We start from the raw sequence: 18,263 nt of genomic DNA, 5'->3' as shown, positions 1-18,263 counted from the left end.
GAAGTAAAACATCCCTTCAAATCCCGGAAGAGACACAAACTGCTGCACGAAAGCCTGTAAAAATGTTTTCAATAATATGTGCAGATCACAGTTGTATAATTCATATTTCTTTAAAGCATTTACACTAGTGTGAAATGATTTGCATACTGCTGTATTATAGCATTTGAATATTACTAATATATTTTTAAAAACATTTCCTGTTGCAAATTATACTATTTCAGTATCATTTATTTATTTGCAACGATATGTTATCAACATGCATTTAAACTGCCCGGTAAGCAGCAGTGACTGTACTTGCGGGAACTATTTCAAGGCTACATGACCCACGTGACCCCCAAATTTTCAGGGGCTCTGGTTATCAGGGTGTCTGGCCACTAAGTATCAGGCTAGCAATCACTTATTTTAGGTATGTGACCCCTCCTGGTCACTTTGTGGAACTGCAGCATTAACCAATATAGTGCCAGAGTAGGCATAAATTTAATCTGGCAAATTACAGTAACTAAATATTTTTTAAATATAGTTTTATTGCCGATGTTGAAAAAATCTCTCCTTTTGCAGAGGACAGCATTGTACCTCTTTAAGTAGCATTCCCATAGTTTGAGGAAACCTGGGATTTGAAAACACCGAGGAAGGAAGCAATGAAAGTGCAGATGAGGCAGCTTGTGGTTAAAAGATGCTTTTAAAAACAAAAACAAAAAATCCACATTCAAGTCAAAATAAAATAAATATTTGTTTCATATATAATAGCTGCCATTAGCTGCCAAATGTTGTGGTGGGATGCAAAATAATCAGATTAAATGATTAAATGTTAAATTCTTGCTGCTCCTACGACATGACACCAGAGAACTGTTGACATGATAGATTTCTTTAAACAAGGTTTGCTTTTTTGTGCTCTGCTTAATTTCATATAAAAGGCCCCTAAAAATAAATGAGAGGTGCTGTAATACGAAGCAGGAGAAAATGCAGTGACCTCAATCAAGGCCAATTTCTCATTTTGCAGTTATAAAGAGAGTAATCTGGATTTTAAGCGCACTGAGCCAGCTGTTGTGGTGAATAAATATAATGGAAGTTAACTGAATTGAATTTGAACTAAAATTGTGTGGCTTGATCCTTTGCCTTCTTCTTCATCGCCTTATTTCGGCTGCTCCCTTTTGGGTCTCCACAGCAAATCATCTTCCTTCTTCCTCCATATCATCTTATTCCTAGCATCCTCTTCTGTCACACCAACACTCTACAAATCCTCCTTTATTGCATCCATAAATCTTCTCTGTGGTCTTCCTCTTTTGAATGGCTTTAACATCTTCAGTATCCTTTGCATATCCACTATCCCTCTTCTGCGAATGTCTAAACATCTCCACACAATTTTATTGAATTTGGCTTGGTAGCTTTGGCCTTGGAGGTGGAATTTTAGTTTTTCCTTACATCATATAAGTAAACTTGTACAGTTAAAATGTTCCAGGTGGGAGGTTTCCATTAAAACGGGGACTGTTGTGTTTAATAATTGCCTCCTTGTCTTTTGATTCAAGGCCTGATTCGTCTGCAAGAGTTGATCAAAGCTCCATCCAGATACAGCATTAAAATAAAGATCCGGCAGCTGCCCACAGGAAGTAAAGATGCCCGTCCCCTGCTGAAGGAAATGAAGAAAGGGAAGGAGTTCTATGTCATCTTTGACTGCTCTTACCAAACATCAGCTGATGTTCTCAAGCAGGTGAATAACATGCACTTCTGCCAGTTTGTGGGCCACTGAGGGTTCAGCCACACGCCACATAAAGTGAAAATTTGATCAGATATCCAATGTGGATTTTCTTTCTTCAATGGAAAAAAAAAGCCTCTAAATCTCTTTTCTGAATTGCTGTTGGTTTAATATTCACTACGTGCAAGATTAGTGCACTTCTATCCCCTTCAGAAATCCTGTGTTCATTACCAAATCCAAGCAGAGCCTATTTCTGGGCCAGACGTACACGTTTAGAACCAACAGCTGCTCGGAAGATTAATTGAAGACACTTCACTAACAGGAGAAAATTGTGACATATACTCACTCGCATAGTTGTTAATGTGAGCCAAAGAAATATGAGACAATTCAGGAAATGGATGGAATAAATAATTTGCCGCTCGCTGTGGTTGTGGGTATGGTTGGTTGGTCTTAGGCGGAAGAGAAGATTATTTATTGTGGCTGGAACAAACCTCCACTGTACCGTTAAACAGAAAACTCTCAAACACTTTCTCCCTGTTTAGATTCTGTCCATGGGAATGATGACTGAATATTACCACTTTTTCTTCACCACACTGGTAAGAGACAAATCTTTTACAAAAAACCCTCTTTCTGATCATAATAACTGTGACTCTTGAAACTTGATAGATAGGTATTTTGCTATGATGCCACATAACTACACAATGCTGGCCTGCCTAAAGTCTGTTTTTATGCTACACTACTGAGTTATGCTGATGAGCCTGCACATCTGTGGTTTGTTTTATAATAAGGCTGCTGGGTGCCCTTGGCATAATTCCATGTTATTACCTTGTACTCATGTTGTTCCACTGTTTTAATCAAGTGTTGGTTTACCCTTTCTCTTCAGTTAACGTCTATATCTTGGTCTCATATTGACATTAGGAGTGAAAGTCAGTAGAGGGAAGACAGAATGTGTTTAATTGACAGACAGGCAGGTTTAACAGCTAAGATGCAAGGAGTAAATATGGAGGAGTAGAAACACCTGGGTCAACCATCCAAAGTTCCTGACAGTGCGCAGGGAAGATCAAGAGGAGCGTGCAGGCAGGGTGGAGACAGGTTTTGTCAGTGATCTGTGACAGAAGGACAGCAGCAAGAGTGAAAGGGAAGGTTTACAAGATGGTAGTGAGATCTGCTAAGATGTATTTGGACATTGACGCACTGTTGAAGATGTTAAGATTTTCATTGGGAGTGAAGAGGCTGGACAAGACAAGTGATTACATCAGAGGGACAGCTCAAGTCGAGCAGTTTGAAGAAGCAAGGCTGAGATGGTTTCGGACATGTGCAGAGTAGGGATAGTAGCTATATTGGACACAGGATGTAGAAGATGGAGCTGCCAGGCATAAGAGGAAGACCACAAAGAAGGTTAATGGATGTAGTGATGGAGGACATGAAGAGGGTTGGTGTGACAGAGAGGGATGCTGGGGACAGGCAGAGATGGAGGCAGATGATCACCGCTGAAAGAAGAAGATTATGTCATGTCACATAAATCCCCTTAGGACCTGTTTGCCCTTGATTTGGAGCCGTACCGCTATAGCGGGGTCAACATGACGGGGTTCAGATTGCTAAACATAGACAATCCTCATGTGGCTTCGGTGGTCGAGAGATGGGCCATGGAGCGACTGCAGGCACCCTCCAAAGCCGAGACTGGAATGATGGAGGGGATGATGACAGTAAGCCTAGTTTTACCTAATGCTTTCTGTATTATCGATAGAAACTTTCAAATCAGCACATGAAATAGACATTTTGTTAACTTTGTCTCCAGATACTATCAAGTAACAATGTAATAAAAAGCCAGACATGTAAATGTACCTACTCAAGCTTTATTTGTAACACTGCATGAGATCTTTAATACATTTTCACTAGCTCTCATTGCATACACTTGGGTCAAAATACAGAAATTTTATGAATTTTCTAAAACTGCTGCTGTACCTTTGAGTGTGCTTGCAGAAATGAAATGCTACTGTTTATGTACATAGACAGCCCGGGTGTGATAACTGGATGACATGTGATTTGCAGTCCCCAGTAACAGAGGATGATGGCCACATTTCTCTTTCAGACTGAAGCAGCTCTGATGTACGACGCCGTCTACATGGTGGCTGCTGCCTCACAACGCACCTCTCAGATCACTGTGAGCTCCCTTCAGTGCCACCGACACAAACCTTGGCGCTTTGGATCACGCTTCATGAGCATGCTCAAAGATGTGAGTCTGCCTAATGAATGTGTGACACCGGCGCTCCATCCATTCATCTGTCCTTTTCATAGCCCGCTGCCTCTGTGTCACTTGCTTTTGTGCAAGAGCAGAAACAATAGAGTTAGGAGATTAGATCTGGTGAATGAGCAACGAGTGTGTGATGATTATATTGAAAATAATTTTTTCAAGACATGGTGATTGACGTCATGCATCACATGTTGGTAGTCTTGTAAAGATTAGAGCTGTCCATGGAGAAATGCTGCTCCTTGTGTGAATGTTTATGAAAGCAGGTAAAGACAATGTAGATTTGAGACAGCTCCTCATGAGCTAATAATAATGCTAAAACTGAAGACTCGTGCTAAGGATCATGTAGCATGCTTCTTGCTCTGTTGAACACGAAAAATATTTCTGCATGAATTGTTGATCTAACAGCAGATTAAACAGAAACACAATGAGACAAACACTCAGCAAAGCCTGACAGGTTGAAAAAAAAACACGCTGCCTGCTGTGGAAGCAGACTTTTTCATCTGTGTCAAGATATATTCATCTCACTTTAATAAGCTCTCTTGTTATTGCACTCTCTAATTAGATGTTTCTTTAACCAATGAGCTCTTCTTGTTGTAAGTGAGGAGAGAATATTGACAGCAACAAGCAAAGCCAAATGACCCAGACAGCAGAGTGTAAATGAATGAGACTTTTAGCTGTATGGTCTTTAAAGATATTGTCTGTAATTAGACTTGAGAAAAGTATTTTTACATAAAAACAAAGTGATGTAAAATGTAATTTTCTTGTCGACTGATGACTGCCACTGTAATATTCTTTCTTCTACACACAAAAAAGCCCAAACATCCTAAAATGAACATTGTTGTTTTAGTACAGTGGTTAAATTTAAAAGTGCCATTCCAGTGCTTTCTTTTTACTGTTCTCCCATTTACAGCATCTTATGCATACAACACACGTCACTACCAGCCAATATTTTACTGCCATACTATATAGATTTTCAATTTACTGGTAAACCTTAGCTACTAGGGTCCTCGGCTATGGTTGTGAACCTGGGTAAGTGATTGAAAGAATAAGACTGGAGATACAAGTGACAGAACTGAGCTTCCTCTGAAGGGTGTCTGGCTCATCCTTGAAGGTAGTTTAAGGACCTTGATCATTTGGGAAGTACTCGGAGTAAAGCTAAAAGAGAGAGTGGAGGTGATTCAGGAATTGTATGCATCCTAAGCAAGGGGTTCTGGGCATATCCAACCAAAAAAGAAGCAGGGAAGATCCAGGACATGCTGGAGAGATTACGTTTCCCAGCTGACCTGGGAAAACCTGGGAAGGAGAGGGGAGTATACAGGTTGTGGATGGGGAAAGGACGGTCTGGGCATTAGGCTTGATGGCTGGGTGAATGAATTGATAGAAACTTAGCAGAAAAAGTAAGGAAATTTGTGTTGGCAATAAAGTCTATATGGTTGGATAAAGAAGATTTGGCAAGTTTTTTATGGGCGCAACCCACATGCTCAACTCTGCTGCTCAACCCACAAATGCATTTTCCTTACAAATGTGGCACCATTTAATGAGAAATACTGTAAACAGACTTTCTAGCAGTATAAGATTTATTGCCAGGAAGCAAAGAAATAATCGACTGAACATAAATGTCCTTATTTTTTGTACTAAGTTTAGCTTTTAAATTAGTCATTAATGGAAACACTTTGCAAATCCACAACACACAATCTCACAGGGAACTGAGGGAAGCTGGTTGACAAATACTGTACATCTATCATATTTTGCTCATAAGTTTCATCTTATTATCAAACATAAGTTCTGCACTGCAAAGTAGTATACTGACTATGTGTTTGGTGGAGCTGACAGGGGTGTGCTTATCTGGAGAAAGCTTAAACTGAGTATTTGGAATATTCAAAGGAAATGATGTCTTCAGCTTACAATAGACCTGCCATTATGCCTCTCCTTATTCCTGTTACCGCTCGTATGAGAGGCACTCTGATTTAGTCCATGATGCATTACCACACAATAATTATGTAACTCTAACAGTAATCAAACCAGACGTGATGTATGCAGAGCTGAATCATTTATAGCAGGTCATTTCCAAGCTTCTACAAGACAAATTGGATACCTTAAAGAAACGAGTAGCTGCTTGAATGGTGAAAAACACATTCACAAATAAACACACCATTTAGAAAGTTAATGTGTACATGCCTATATAAAAGTTTAATGGTGGAAAAGTTTAACATATGTAGAGACTATATTGAAAATATGTAAACATATTAGTATGGTCCTTTCAGACTGTATTTTAAATTAAGAACTATAACTTAACAGCATTAGCTGATGGGCCCTTGAGCAAGACACTAAGTGCTGTTCAGTAGCTCAGCCTACACTCTGCTCTTGTGGGGGTGGAAAGGTAAACTGACAAATCTGCCTGCAAGACTTGGTGCTGTGCCACACATTTAACAGGGAAAGTTAAGTTTTATGAAGAACTAACTGTTCAAGAATATTAGGGGCACTTTGAACGCATACAGATGAATGTGCTTGGATCTGATTTTAGATACAGTATTGATGTGGAAAAAAGAAAATATTGTTTTTTCTCACCGTTTCCTCTCATGTGGTCATGGGTTTTTAATGGTGGCAGTATCATTATCTTACAAATATAAAAAATAGGTCCACTTCTTGGACAAAGAGTGGTTTTGCCTCTCTATACCACCATAGATTTTAAATCAGTTAAACAACTGTGATTAGAGCCAAGATTTTCCACTTTAATTCAGAGGGCTTTGATAAAAGTTTTGCAGAATTAGAAACATTTTCATACACGGTTTCAGAGGCTTAAAATACTTTGCACAATTGACCAACAACCAATTTCAAGGTTAGGTGAGGCCCGTTCTGTTGTTCTTTCAAGACAAAGGCTGCAAACCGCTGGTTACACTCAAAAACATGGTTACACTCAAGAACACGAGTGTAACCAGTAAACATCTAAAAGAGTCTTCACAGAAAAATATCTGGACTGATGAATCCAAGATTAACTTGTACCAGGAAGGATGATGGGAAAAAATATGGAGATATGGTAGAGGCAAGTGGAACCAGGCCAGCAGTGTTTATTGATGATGTGATTGGGCTATATTCTCTGCTCAGATTCAGATTAGGCTTAAGATCGTCACTGACTACAAAGGGTTTTCATTCAAGGATTAAAAACAGTCCTAATATTTAAATATATGTAACTATATATATATTTATAGATAGGAGTACTATCTATAAAAATGGCAGTATTTCATAAACAGTAGATACAATATGTTTGCTAAACCCCTTCAATTACTTTTTGTCTCTTTAGTTTAAACTACAAAAAAATTGTCCAACAAAATATAGACCTAACTGCATATAAACTGCAGTCGTGGAAACACATTGTCAAGAGAGAGAAAATCTGATTGGTGAGGATTTAAAAAGGAGAATTAATCAAAAGAATAAATCTGGACTGAAGGGTCAACAGATCTCAAAGATGTGAGTGACGACACTGGAAAGCAGACATATCAAAGGGCATTTTCATTGAATGATACCCTCTAACCTTCTATATGTATTAAAGAAACTGATGTTTCTCATGACGTGATCAAGTTTAATATGAACTCTTAAGTTTATGTGTGATTCCTGACATGGAATACTATCCTCCTTTTTTTTCTTTCTTTCTTTCTGCAAAATCAATTTCATCATACTGCTTCAGAATGATGACATTGGATTAAATTTTTTCTCAATCTTGTTTTGTTTATTGCTCGTTGCGTGTACTAATGGCTCAAGATGAATTTTCTTTGGTTCCAGTCGAATTAATGGAATATTTTTCACTTCAAAGTCAAAGGCTCACTGTTGTTTTGCATCTCTAAATTCACCTGTATGCTATTTCTAGCTGAATAGATTTTAGTGGAATACTTTGCAGTGTTTAATACTAGCATGACACTGTATTTCTTAAAATCTGTATATATATGCTATAAAAACTTTTTGACACATTTTTTGCTGGACGACATGTCCTCGGTGTCACTCCTTGCTCTTAGAGTAAACAAACATTAAGTTGAACCAGTTCTTTAAAAATACACAAACCACACTGTTCATCTCCTGAATACCATATGTTATTTCCCATGTTTGATATTTGTGGCTGCTTTCAACATTGCTTTAAAAAAAAGCAACGTTATATTGAAACCTAACTGTAATATTGAGATGCTTTTTTCTCCCGAAGTTGACATTTTTTTTTCTTACATTTAAATGTAATGTAGTGTTGTCATTTAGAAATCTGGCTTTGTTTTACATTTGGATCAAAACGCACTGTACCTTCGCATGTTTGTTTGTTTTTAAGTCACCTGTGAATCTTTTAAGCCTAACAGGATATTGTATACATAATTTTCCAATTATTATTTCTTTAGATGAATCTGTGAAAAATATCAATTGATACCACAGTGTGTAAAAATAAGGATAATGACTCCCGTGCATTTGAATGTGCTTCAAGAAGTCTTGAGAACTATTCCCAAAGACTACAAAGTAAAGCTAGTGTAAGTAAAAAGCTTGCCAAACAGATTTCAGGTTGTGATGAAGACTAAAGGTGATCCAACCAAAACACTGAGTTTCAAGCTTGTTAAAGCTGTGCAGGCACTGAGTTTGTACACATTTCAATAATGTGCTGCACCTGTTTCCCATTTTCCTAGCAAATATAAAGAAATCAGAGACAAGACTTTTGCACAGTACTGTACAAGCATTTTATTTGGGGGTCAACTGACAATAATTATCATTTTTTCCGGCTTTACAGTTAGAATGTCATGGTAAAAATGGTAAATGGCCTGTATTTATATAGCGCTTTACTAGTCCCTAAGAACCCCAAAGCGCTTTACATATCCAGTCATCCAGTCATCCACCCATTCGCACACACATTCACACACATAGACGTCATAGGAATGTACTGAAAAGGTCTATTGATGTTTCGTTGTTGCATCTTTCCATAAAGAAATTGACTTCATTCTCTGTCAGTGCAGATATAAAGCTACTTTCTCTGTGCTCTCTGTAACAGATTTAACCTGACTGTAATTCAACTGAGCTAACTTCATTATCAACTGATTTCAAATATATCTGAGCGCTGCTGCCCACCCGCTGCTCTCTTCACAGACAGAGGGCATGCCTGCCTGCTCCATTTACATCACCATCCCCTGTGTTACAGACTCGGAGACATTTAATATTTCCATTGAGAATCTAGCCAATGCAAAAACATCCATTGTGAGCCAAGTCAGTCTTCTTTGCTTAATGAAGTACTCATCAATTATTCATGTTTAAAAGCTGTTTTCATTTTTTCCAGGCTCCTGCTTTGTTTTGCATTGATATGATGTAAAAAAGGAAGAAAAAAAAACAGGAAACAAACCTGAGGGGGTCTTTGCTTGTGTTTTCTGAAACAGGCACAGTGGAACGGCTTGACAGGACAAATAATAATAAACAAGACGGACGGTCTGAGGAAAGAATTTGATTTAGATGTCATCAGCCTGAAGGAGGACGGCTTGGAGAAGGTGAAGTGTCTAACCCATGTTTATACCGTTAATACATGTTACTGTTATTCTGTTAATACACATTAAAGCAGAGCTGAGTATCATTAATGAGCATAGACAGAGCTGTTAACTGCATTTTCCCACAAATATGCAAAAAGATGACTTGTCTTTAAACCAACATATAGACCAATTTAATTAAGACTACATAAATCTTGAAATGTGGTGTCCTAATTATGCATTTAAAAAGTAACTTTTTGAACTGTTTTGACACACTGCTCTCTCAAAATAACTTGTAGTTGTCTCTTCAAGCTTGCAAGTGTGTGCATGTTCCTTTAATCACAGTGACAATGCTACTCTCGGTTTTGACAGGTCATTAAGAAGCTGTTACCTGTTCATGCTATCATCACTGCAAAGACTTTAAACCTCGGTTAACACAGTTGGGTGTAAAAACTGCTAACAGAAGAATTATTCCCCCTTCTGTGATCTGTGATTAAAATGCTTTCTCTTTATTATTTTTGCAAGACAAACACAGGCAACAACCGCTTGAATAAAGTGTGGAAAAAGGTCTGTACTTTAGCTGCCACGGCACACTAAAGGAATATTGACACCTACTAATTTACTATACCTTTGTGACGTTACCCCTTTTCATTAAAAAATAAAAAGGTTCAGGTACTGGTGGTTCTTAGAAATGGTTACATTTCTCTACTGGCATTTCAAGTTTATAACATTTTGTGAGCCTTTCCTTTTTTTCCCCCCTATGTCTGTGTTTTTCACATTAACTTTTCTACTTGTTACTGCTTTCTTTTCCTGTCTTTACCTTATTTTCCTCAATTGTGTGAAGGTTACCCAGGTAGCAACTATTTAAAGTCCAGCCACTGTGGTTATTTGGATATTTTATTTGTTACAGATTGGTGTGTGGAACTCCCAAACAGGCCTTAATTTATCAGAAATTAACAAGGATTCATCCACAAATGTAACAGACTCAATGGCCAATAGGACCCTTGTTGTCACTACTATTCTGGTATGAACAGACATAAAATCATTGCTAGTGAGCATTTGATTTCAAATGTATTTGTATTATATAATCCACTGAAACCTTTCTGTCGTTCACCAGGAAAATCCTTATGTCATGTATAAGAAATCTGACAAGCCGCTTTATGGAAATGACCGCTTTGAGGGTTACTGTCTCGACCTGCTCAAAGAGCTCTCTAACATTTTGGGCTTCTCTTACGAAGTAAAGTTGGTGTCAGATGGCAAATATGGAGCTCAGAATGACAAAGGGGAGTGGAATGGCATGGTGCGGGAACTCATTGATCATGTGAGTACTGATCAGTCAGTCTTAATGTAAGAGAGAAGACGTTCAAAGCGTCACAGTGTCTGCAGCTGACGGTGATTTTTGCTCTTTACCAGGTGGCCGACCTTGCTGTGGCCCCTCTCACTATCACATATGTCAGGGAAAAAGTTATTGATTTCTCGAAGCCATTCATGACGCTGGGAATCAGCATCCTCTACCACAAACCCAACGGCACAAATCCAGGAGTCTTCTCCTTCCTTAACCCACTCTCTCCTGATATCTGGATGTACGTGTTGTTGGCATGCCTTGGTGTCAGCTGTGTGCTTTTTGTTATTGCCAGGTAAAGAAAAAAAAAGTGCTATTTGATGTGAACTTATTATAGTTGCTTTTACTTTTAAGCAACACTGTTTATGTAAAGGCAAAATTTCAGTTTAACATTTTGACTTTCAGTCTGTAACAGGCCAATAGTCACTTATTAATTTTAACTGATGATTTTTTTCATTCATAACCTTTAGGTTTACTCCTTATGAGTGGTACAACCCTCACCCCTGCAACCCAGACTCGGATGTGGTTGAAAACAATTTCACTCTAATAAACAGTGTCTGGTTTGGAGTCGGCGCACTTATGCAGCAAGGTATCCCTTTATTATCTTTTTATGCAGGCAGAAGTTTTCTTTTGGTAAAGCACATTTAATCATTCCTTTTAAGTATTCATTTAATTTCAAGTAAGTAAGTATTCAATTTAATTATGAATCAATAATGTGATTTGTAATCTTATCTGATAGGATCTGAACTGATGCCTAAGGCTCTCTCTACAAGGATAGTTGGTGGGATATGGTGGTTCTTTACCCTGATCATTATCTCTTCATATACTGCCAACTTGGCCGCCTTCCTCACAGTGGAAAGAATGGACTCGCCAATTGACTCCGCAGATGATTTGGCCAAGCAAACCAAAATAGAGTACGGTGCCGTAAGAGATGGCTCCACCATGACCTTTTTTAAGGTAACCGTCTTTTTGTTTTACAGGACAATTGTAGGGGAAGAATGGAAATAAGAACACTGCTTTTAATTTTAATTAGCCTGGCAAGTTTTACCCTTGAGCCAACAGTCTTCAGTCATGTGCAGCCTGACTGGCTGGCATAAAATTGATTTGGTTTGGAAAAAGAGGAGGGTTAAAGGTTAGTGTCTTGGAAATTTCCCCATGTATCAGTTTAACAAGAACCTGTGGGAGACTGTTCCATAAAGATTTGAAGGATTTATTATTTTGCCTGCAGCAGACTCAGCAGTTTATCTAAATCTATGGTGAAAATTGAATGAACTTGAAGAGATTTGTGCTCTGATGCACAGCAGGAGATGGCACCAGTCAACAGATACCCTGCAAATATGGTTTCATTTTAAATATTAGAAGCAGGCGCCAAAGGTGTGGAAAGGTGTAAAGATGCTTTCTTTTGTCTAAAATGCCGTTTTGGTGCTTGTAGATTTGACCGTGGTTTTAATAATCCACAAATGTTGATTTTGATTCAACAGAAATCGAAAATCTCCACTTATGAGAAAATGTGGGCTTTCATGAGCAGCAGGAAAAACACAGCATTAGTGAAAAACAACCGTGAAGGGATTCAAAGAGTCCTCACTACAGATTATGCCCTCTTGATGGAGTCGACCAGCATCGAGTACATCAGCCAGCGCAACTGCAACCTCACACAGATCGGAGGCTTGATAGACTCAAAGGGCTATGGTGTTGGAACCCCAATTGGTAAGAGTGATCACTATATAATAATTTCAGCAATAATCATTAATTACCATGCTCCTTCTCAGAAACCTAAACATTACGTTACTGTAATTCCTGCTATAGGCTCCCCTTACCGAGATAAGGTCACCATTGCAATCCTTCAGCTTCAAGAAGAAGGGAAGCTCCACATGATGAAGGAGAAGTGGTGGAGAGGGAATGGCTGCCCAGAAGAGGATAGCAAAGAGGCTAGTGCCCTGGGCGTGGAGAACATAGGGGGAATCTTTATTGTATTGGCAGCTGGACTAGTCCTCTCAGTTTTTGTAGCAATTGGAGAGTTTATTTACAAATCCAGAAAAAACTTGGACATCGAGGAGGTGAGCGTCGGCCAGTGCGAATGGCACAACAAGTATTAACAAAGACTGTTATGACCATACTACACGCTTGTGTTGTCGTTCCAGGACTACAGCAATCACTAGGCCAATAAAAACTGAAGTCTGAATGTGTCGAACTGCATTGTTACAATCAAAACAAGTTTTTAAGGCAAAGTTTTGTGTTTTCAGTAGTTTTTATGTAGAGCACACAAACATTTTAGTCTCGATTGGAAGCATAGGTTAGAAACCCTTTTTATGATGATGACAGATTGTTGTTGACTTCTGACATCGTGACTCTTGACCATCTTGGCCTTGCTCTTTGTTTGTTTTTTTTAAACATTACTCCGTGTGAGAGAAATGTCATTTTCATGGTGTTATGGGTAAGTGATGGTAAGTGGTATCTTTCCAGTAATGACTGATTCTCTTATGACACGTTTGTCATTTTCATATTTACAGCACACGGGAACTTTGACACATTTACAAACTTGTTGATTTATTTGACAGTTTATGAGTGAGTACTCCCTCAACATCTTATTCATCAAGTTGCTTAATGTCTGTACTTTTTTTGTATCATATGAAGTTTATGAAATGCATGGATACGTTTTGTCATGTTGGAGCTGTTTCAAAATGACTAAAAATATGTGAGAACATTACATCCTTTAACCTTTAACTTTTTGATTGTTTTGCTTTTGATCCTGGGCCTTCACTGGATCGGGTCTCAACTTACACGCACTTGAGGTCGCATTTAGAAAACTAAAGCCTTGTAACTCTAATATGACTTTTATATTGCAGCCGTCTCCCTTTCTCACATTCAGTTGTGATGTTTTTCAGTCTGTCTTTTCTGAGAAACGGCTTTCATGAGACACATTTACTCACGTTATCCAAGAAAAGAGGTGATGTGATTACTGACTTTGGGTTTTTTGGCTTTTGGGTTTGAACTGCACTATTAAAAAAAAAAAGCCACTGCATTACACACAAACACACACACAACTATATTTACAAAAGTTAAACCCTTGGCACACATATAAGCTGTTGGTATTTTTAGTACAGACTAACAAACTATTCTGTATTTCCAAGTCACTTCTCCCACATTCACCATGGATATAAAGTCGTGTATTAAATTGTGCATCTAAAACCATTAGTTCAAATGGATTACAAATAAAATGTAAAGGATAGAGATGTAACCTCAGCATTCAAGAAAAAAATGGGTTTGATGACACATCCTACAGTCCATTCATCCCTGATTCACCTTTCTCTTTGCCTACCTGTTTCCCCTCAATAAGGCATAGCTTTTAAAATAAAATCCTCATCATTATAAAGATCCACATTAAGCATTCCTGGTTTAAAATTGGCCGGGCCTTGTCACACATGTTTGAAAATCCTGCAAATGTAAGGAAAATATTTTGGGTGAAAGTCTGATACTGTATCCTGCTTGTTTTGTCTATACATGCAGGATTAATGTCACATTTCAGATGATGGAACAGGAATAAGTGTAGCTATGACTAAAGACTGTTAAATTACTCATTAGCTCAGTTTAGACTTGGACTGTTTACAATGTCTATCGAGTGCCACAACAGTTACCCAACAGATGATTGCAGTTTCTGGCATTCCTAAACATTAGTGATGTACTTTATTGTACCTTAGGTACCTAAATATTGAATACTTAACCTAAATATTCATAAAGAATCAAATATTAAATATTACAAATTTGCTAGTCTGCTTGTATGTTTATAGTTTTTTGTATGCGCTGAAGAAAAGTTTTTAATATCTAAAAAGTTAGACATTAACTGCACGTGGCCACAATTTAAATGTATAGTATTTACACGGTGGTATGTTTGCGTAAAGAACACAGCTTGTAATTTTTGTCATGAAGCTATAAAGAGTTGTTTCAACAGCTGAATGTTTTCAATGCTAACATGGGTATATCTTGTTATTATCATATTTATGTCAGAGTAAAGTCGAGTACAGGGTAGGCAGGATTAAAGAATACATTCCTCTGTCATCCAAAAAGACTTTTGGAAAACAAAACAAAAAACAGTTGCCTATCAATGTATTTTTTTCAGCTTTTCCCAAATATAAATATAGTCCTACAGATATGATATTTGCTTTGGGAGTGTTGATGGAAGAGCATAGAGACAGTCAGAAGGGGTTGCACTGTGTCTTTGTGGCTCTAGAGAAAGGATATGATGGGGTGCGAAGCGAGAGGACAGGGTGAGGTGTGCATTTGGAGGGACAGATGTGTTTAAGGTGGGGAGGGGATTATATCGTGGGTCGGCGCTGAGCTTTTTCTTCTTTGCAGTGATGATGAACTCTCTGTTCAGAATGTTTTTGATGACTGAAAGAGAAAATTTAACATGAAAAATAATATAAATGTTAATTCTGTCATTGAGATAGGTGTACTTTTTTACCGTTACTTAAAATACACCTTAGAAATGTGTTTTATATTGTTAAAAGATCTGAAATGGGTGAAAAACCTACTCTGTTTGTCTTTGTTCAAAGGTTAATGGGTTCCTTTAAAGCTTTGTGGACTTTTTCTGCACAGCTTTGCTGTGCAGAAAAAAAAAAAGATTCTCTGCCGAATCTCTCACAACAGTGGTGTTAATTAAAAACCAGTGTACTTGGCAGAATCGAAGGCATCATTTCTTTGCTTTCCTGCTTGTCTTTTGACACTGATAAATTCTAACAATTTCCCCATGACTAGTAAAATAATATACTCTGGTACAGTATGGTGATATTTTGTCCTGAAATACCCTTTCTTGTGCTTATAGTGTTCTAAATTCAACACAGGGAGGATTGTTAGGATGAGAAACAAGTGTGAGTGTAATCTGTCACTGTACAACCAGCTGTTGATCTGAAGGTTGCTGCCTTGCTGGGGCCAGCATGTCCCCTTGTTCCTCTCATTTCTCTGTGAGATTACAGTATTATGGTCCTCATTCATATAATCCTGTCAATGAGATACAGCCCCTTTCTCTGCACTACCCCCAAAATGAAGTTCAGCACTTCAGCATGTAATCACTTAGGAGACAGTAGGTTATGAAACTTATGTGGTGCTGCAAGAAGGTCACAGACCTTATGCAGGGATTAATTATACAAGTATTGTGTCTTTCTCCAGGGTTTAAACTAGAGAATATTGGTATATAGATCTTCTCTCATTAGTTTTGCATTCACAGTGTTTCTATTTTGGAAACACCATTGGAGATGCTAATTGGCATTTCAGGATATTAACTGCTATTTACTGGGTTTCAGACCGATATCCTAATAAGGATCTTGGTTCATGTTGGTGTGCTATTCCAAAATTGAATTGTCAACTTTTCTTCAGCGCTTTGTTGTGTTTATCTCACAAGGAGAATGGATAAGAAGTGTCATATTTGCAACCATAATCATGCATTCGAGCTTAAAATATTGGTGCCTGCTACCTTCTACATATTATTTGCATCTGTGCCATAAAAAGAAACTCTCTGCAGTCCTACACTGAGCAATGTCATTGTTATTAGCATATATGTTCTCCTTTAGCAATGTTGTGAGCAAGCTAACTTCCAGATGCTTTAATTTCTAATCTTGTTTTTTTCCCCCTTTCCCTCCTATTTCCTAATCCTTGCTCCCCGAGTGTAGTACGACTCCATCGTCAAGAGGATAATGACTTGAATCATTGCATAAAAGGGACATAAACACTTTATGGAAATATAATCATGTATTGAGTGACAATAAAGAATAAAGGATTTATGATTACATCGACAATAAGCTAAGCCAATTCAAGCTGTCACTTTGATTTAAAAAATAAATGACCCAAATAAGAACAAAGAAAATGAGAAGGGGAAGAAAAACAACAAACAACACTAAAGAAAAGTCTGAATGCAGATTTTAGGGACAAAAAATGGAAATATAGGCTATGACACAGAATATGTATCAAGACGGATACTGAGGTCAAGAGGGCTTTGCATTAATCTCACATTATGACAGTTTAAGGTTTTGGTATTCTGATGAATTCCAGGATTGGGCTTTAACTGCTTTCATTTTGTTTGCTGGTCTTTAATCTTCTAACCCTGCGTTCTTAATCAGAACTCAGAGCAGGTTTTTAATCTCGCATGAATGAGGCCGCGGATTATGGGCCTCTGACCTTGCCATGCCTCGCAGCTGCTTCCTCCTCAAATCAAGTCTTTCGTCCTGTGTAGCTTGCAAAAGAGGGATCATCTTAGTCTTGCTCTACAATGCTGTAAATTCTGAACCGTATATAAAAGACAAACACTGTGGAACTGAGTTTTAAGATGGAAATTTGTAAATAGGTGCTTGCAGTGCTTTTTTTGAGGGTGATATTCACGCTGACACGCATCAAATTGAAGATTTGGTACAGATGCATCGTTCCAGCGGACAGAGATCAAATCTGATGTCTGTAGTATTATAATGATCTAATCATTTTGCTTTTTAGATGGAAAACCAGTTGTTGTGCTCGGAGTGACATCTCTTTGTCAGGGTGTGAGGTTACTTTTCAAAAACAGGTTCCAGTTTTATGAGTTGCTCCATGGCTGCTGGTGTAATTACCACTTTAACCTTGAGGATTCTGTTCTGAGGAAAACAAAATGAGATTGCTTTTTCTTTCATTGTCCCCAAGTGCTACCGTAGTTATTTCAAAGGACACAAAATAATAATTCACATCAGAAGACAAAAACATCTTGACAAAATTGCTTCTTCAACTCTACAAGACTTTCTTAAAGTGGTGTTTCTGTTCTGTACTGGTTTGTTTGATCTATGATCCTCTCCAGTCTGCAATGAAAGAGGAGCACTCAGACCAGTGTCGGATCAGATTGTTGCTTTGTTAAGCCCCTAAAATTTAAACCTTAACAAATGCACAACCCAATTTTCTTTTGGCAGCCTGGAACACGAACAGTAAAATGAATTACTAGTCATTGCTACTGATTGCTAAATGTTACTGCTCACAGATGAATCCTTGAGGAGGTTGTGCCACTGCAATAAATTTTAACTAAATGTTTACAAGAGTGAGAGAGGAATTAATATTCCTTGTTTGGAATATTCTTGCTGTATCATTGTTGAATTTGTGAGCTTTGGCAAATGGCTGATTATTATAAAGTATTACATAAAGATTGTTTGACAACAGTTATAAGTGAGGAGTCACTGACTAGCAGACTGATGTGTCATCTTAGCGTCAACCTCAGAACATCCAAACCTAATGTTTATTGTGTATTTGGGATGTATTTTAAAGATTGTTGTCTGCATCGTCGATACCTGCAAAAGGACTAAATGTTGCCCTAAACATGTGGACACTTAGGTGTGTGCCATTTACAGACAACAGACATGTTGATGGCTAAAATGCAGTTAGGATTTTTTTTTTTTAAATAACATCTGTCTATGTGAAGGAGACGACAGATTGCTTTTCATTTTTATAGGGGCTACAGGTTTTTATTGTGTAGAACTACCACTTCTATAC

The 18,263-nt window shown here is 37.9% G+C and overlaps 1 protein-coding gene across 2 annotated transcripts in view; it reads left to right on the top strand.

Moving 5' to 3' along the window:
• The window catches only part of LOC102199567 (glutamate receptor ionotropic, kainate 1), a 28,300-nt gene extending 13,827 nt beyond the window's left edge, over positions 1–14,473 (top strand). Inside the window, exons 4-16 of one of the 2 annotated variants that reach the window (XM_005735990.1) lie at positions 1,527–1,708; positions 2,236–2,289; positions 3,226–3,399; positions 3,786–3,929; positions 9,341–9,448; positions 9,950–9,991; positions 10,335–10,448; positions 10,542–10,745; positions 10,838–11,061; positions 11,237–11,355; positions 11,506–11,723; positions 12,248–12,473; positions 12,573–14,473. In XM_005735990.1, coding sequence (XP_005736047.1) covers positions 1,527–1,708; positions 2,236–2,289; positions 3,226–3,399; positions 3,786–3,929; positions 9,341–9,448; positions 9,950–9,991; positions 10,335–10,448; positions 10,542–10,745; positions 10,838–11,061; positions 11,237–11,355; positions 11,506–11,723; positions 12,248–12,473; positions 12,573–12,862 — 2,099 coding nt within the window. In that variant the 3' untranslated portion in view covers positions 12,863–14,473. The remainder of the gene's footprint in view (positions 1–1,526; positions 1,709–2,235; positions 2,290–3,225; positions 3,400–3,785; positions 3,930–9,340; positions 9,449–9,949; positions 9,992–10,334; positions 10,449–10,541; positions 10,746–10,837; positions 11,062–11,236; positions 11,356–11,505; positions 11,724–12,247; positions 12,474–12,572) is intronic. The other variant, XM_005735992.1, reaches the window with a different exon arrangement.
• The last annotated feature ends 3,790 nt before the right edge of the window (positions 14,474–18,263 follow it).

This window comes from Pundamilia nyererei, unplaced genomic scaffold, assembly GCF_000239375.1.
Source record: "Pundamilia nyererei isolate P.nyererei 1_Seehausen unplaced genomic scaffold, PunNye1.0 scaffold00066, whole genome shotgun sequence".
Lineage (NCBI taxonomy): Eukaryota > Metazoa > Chordata > Actinopteri > Cichliformes > Cichlidae > Pundamilia > Pundamilia nyererei.
This window is presented reverse-complemented; position numbering and strand designations above follow the sequence as displayed.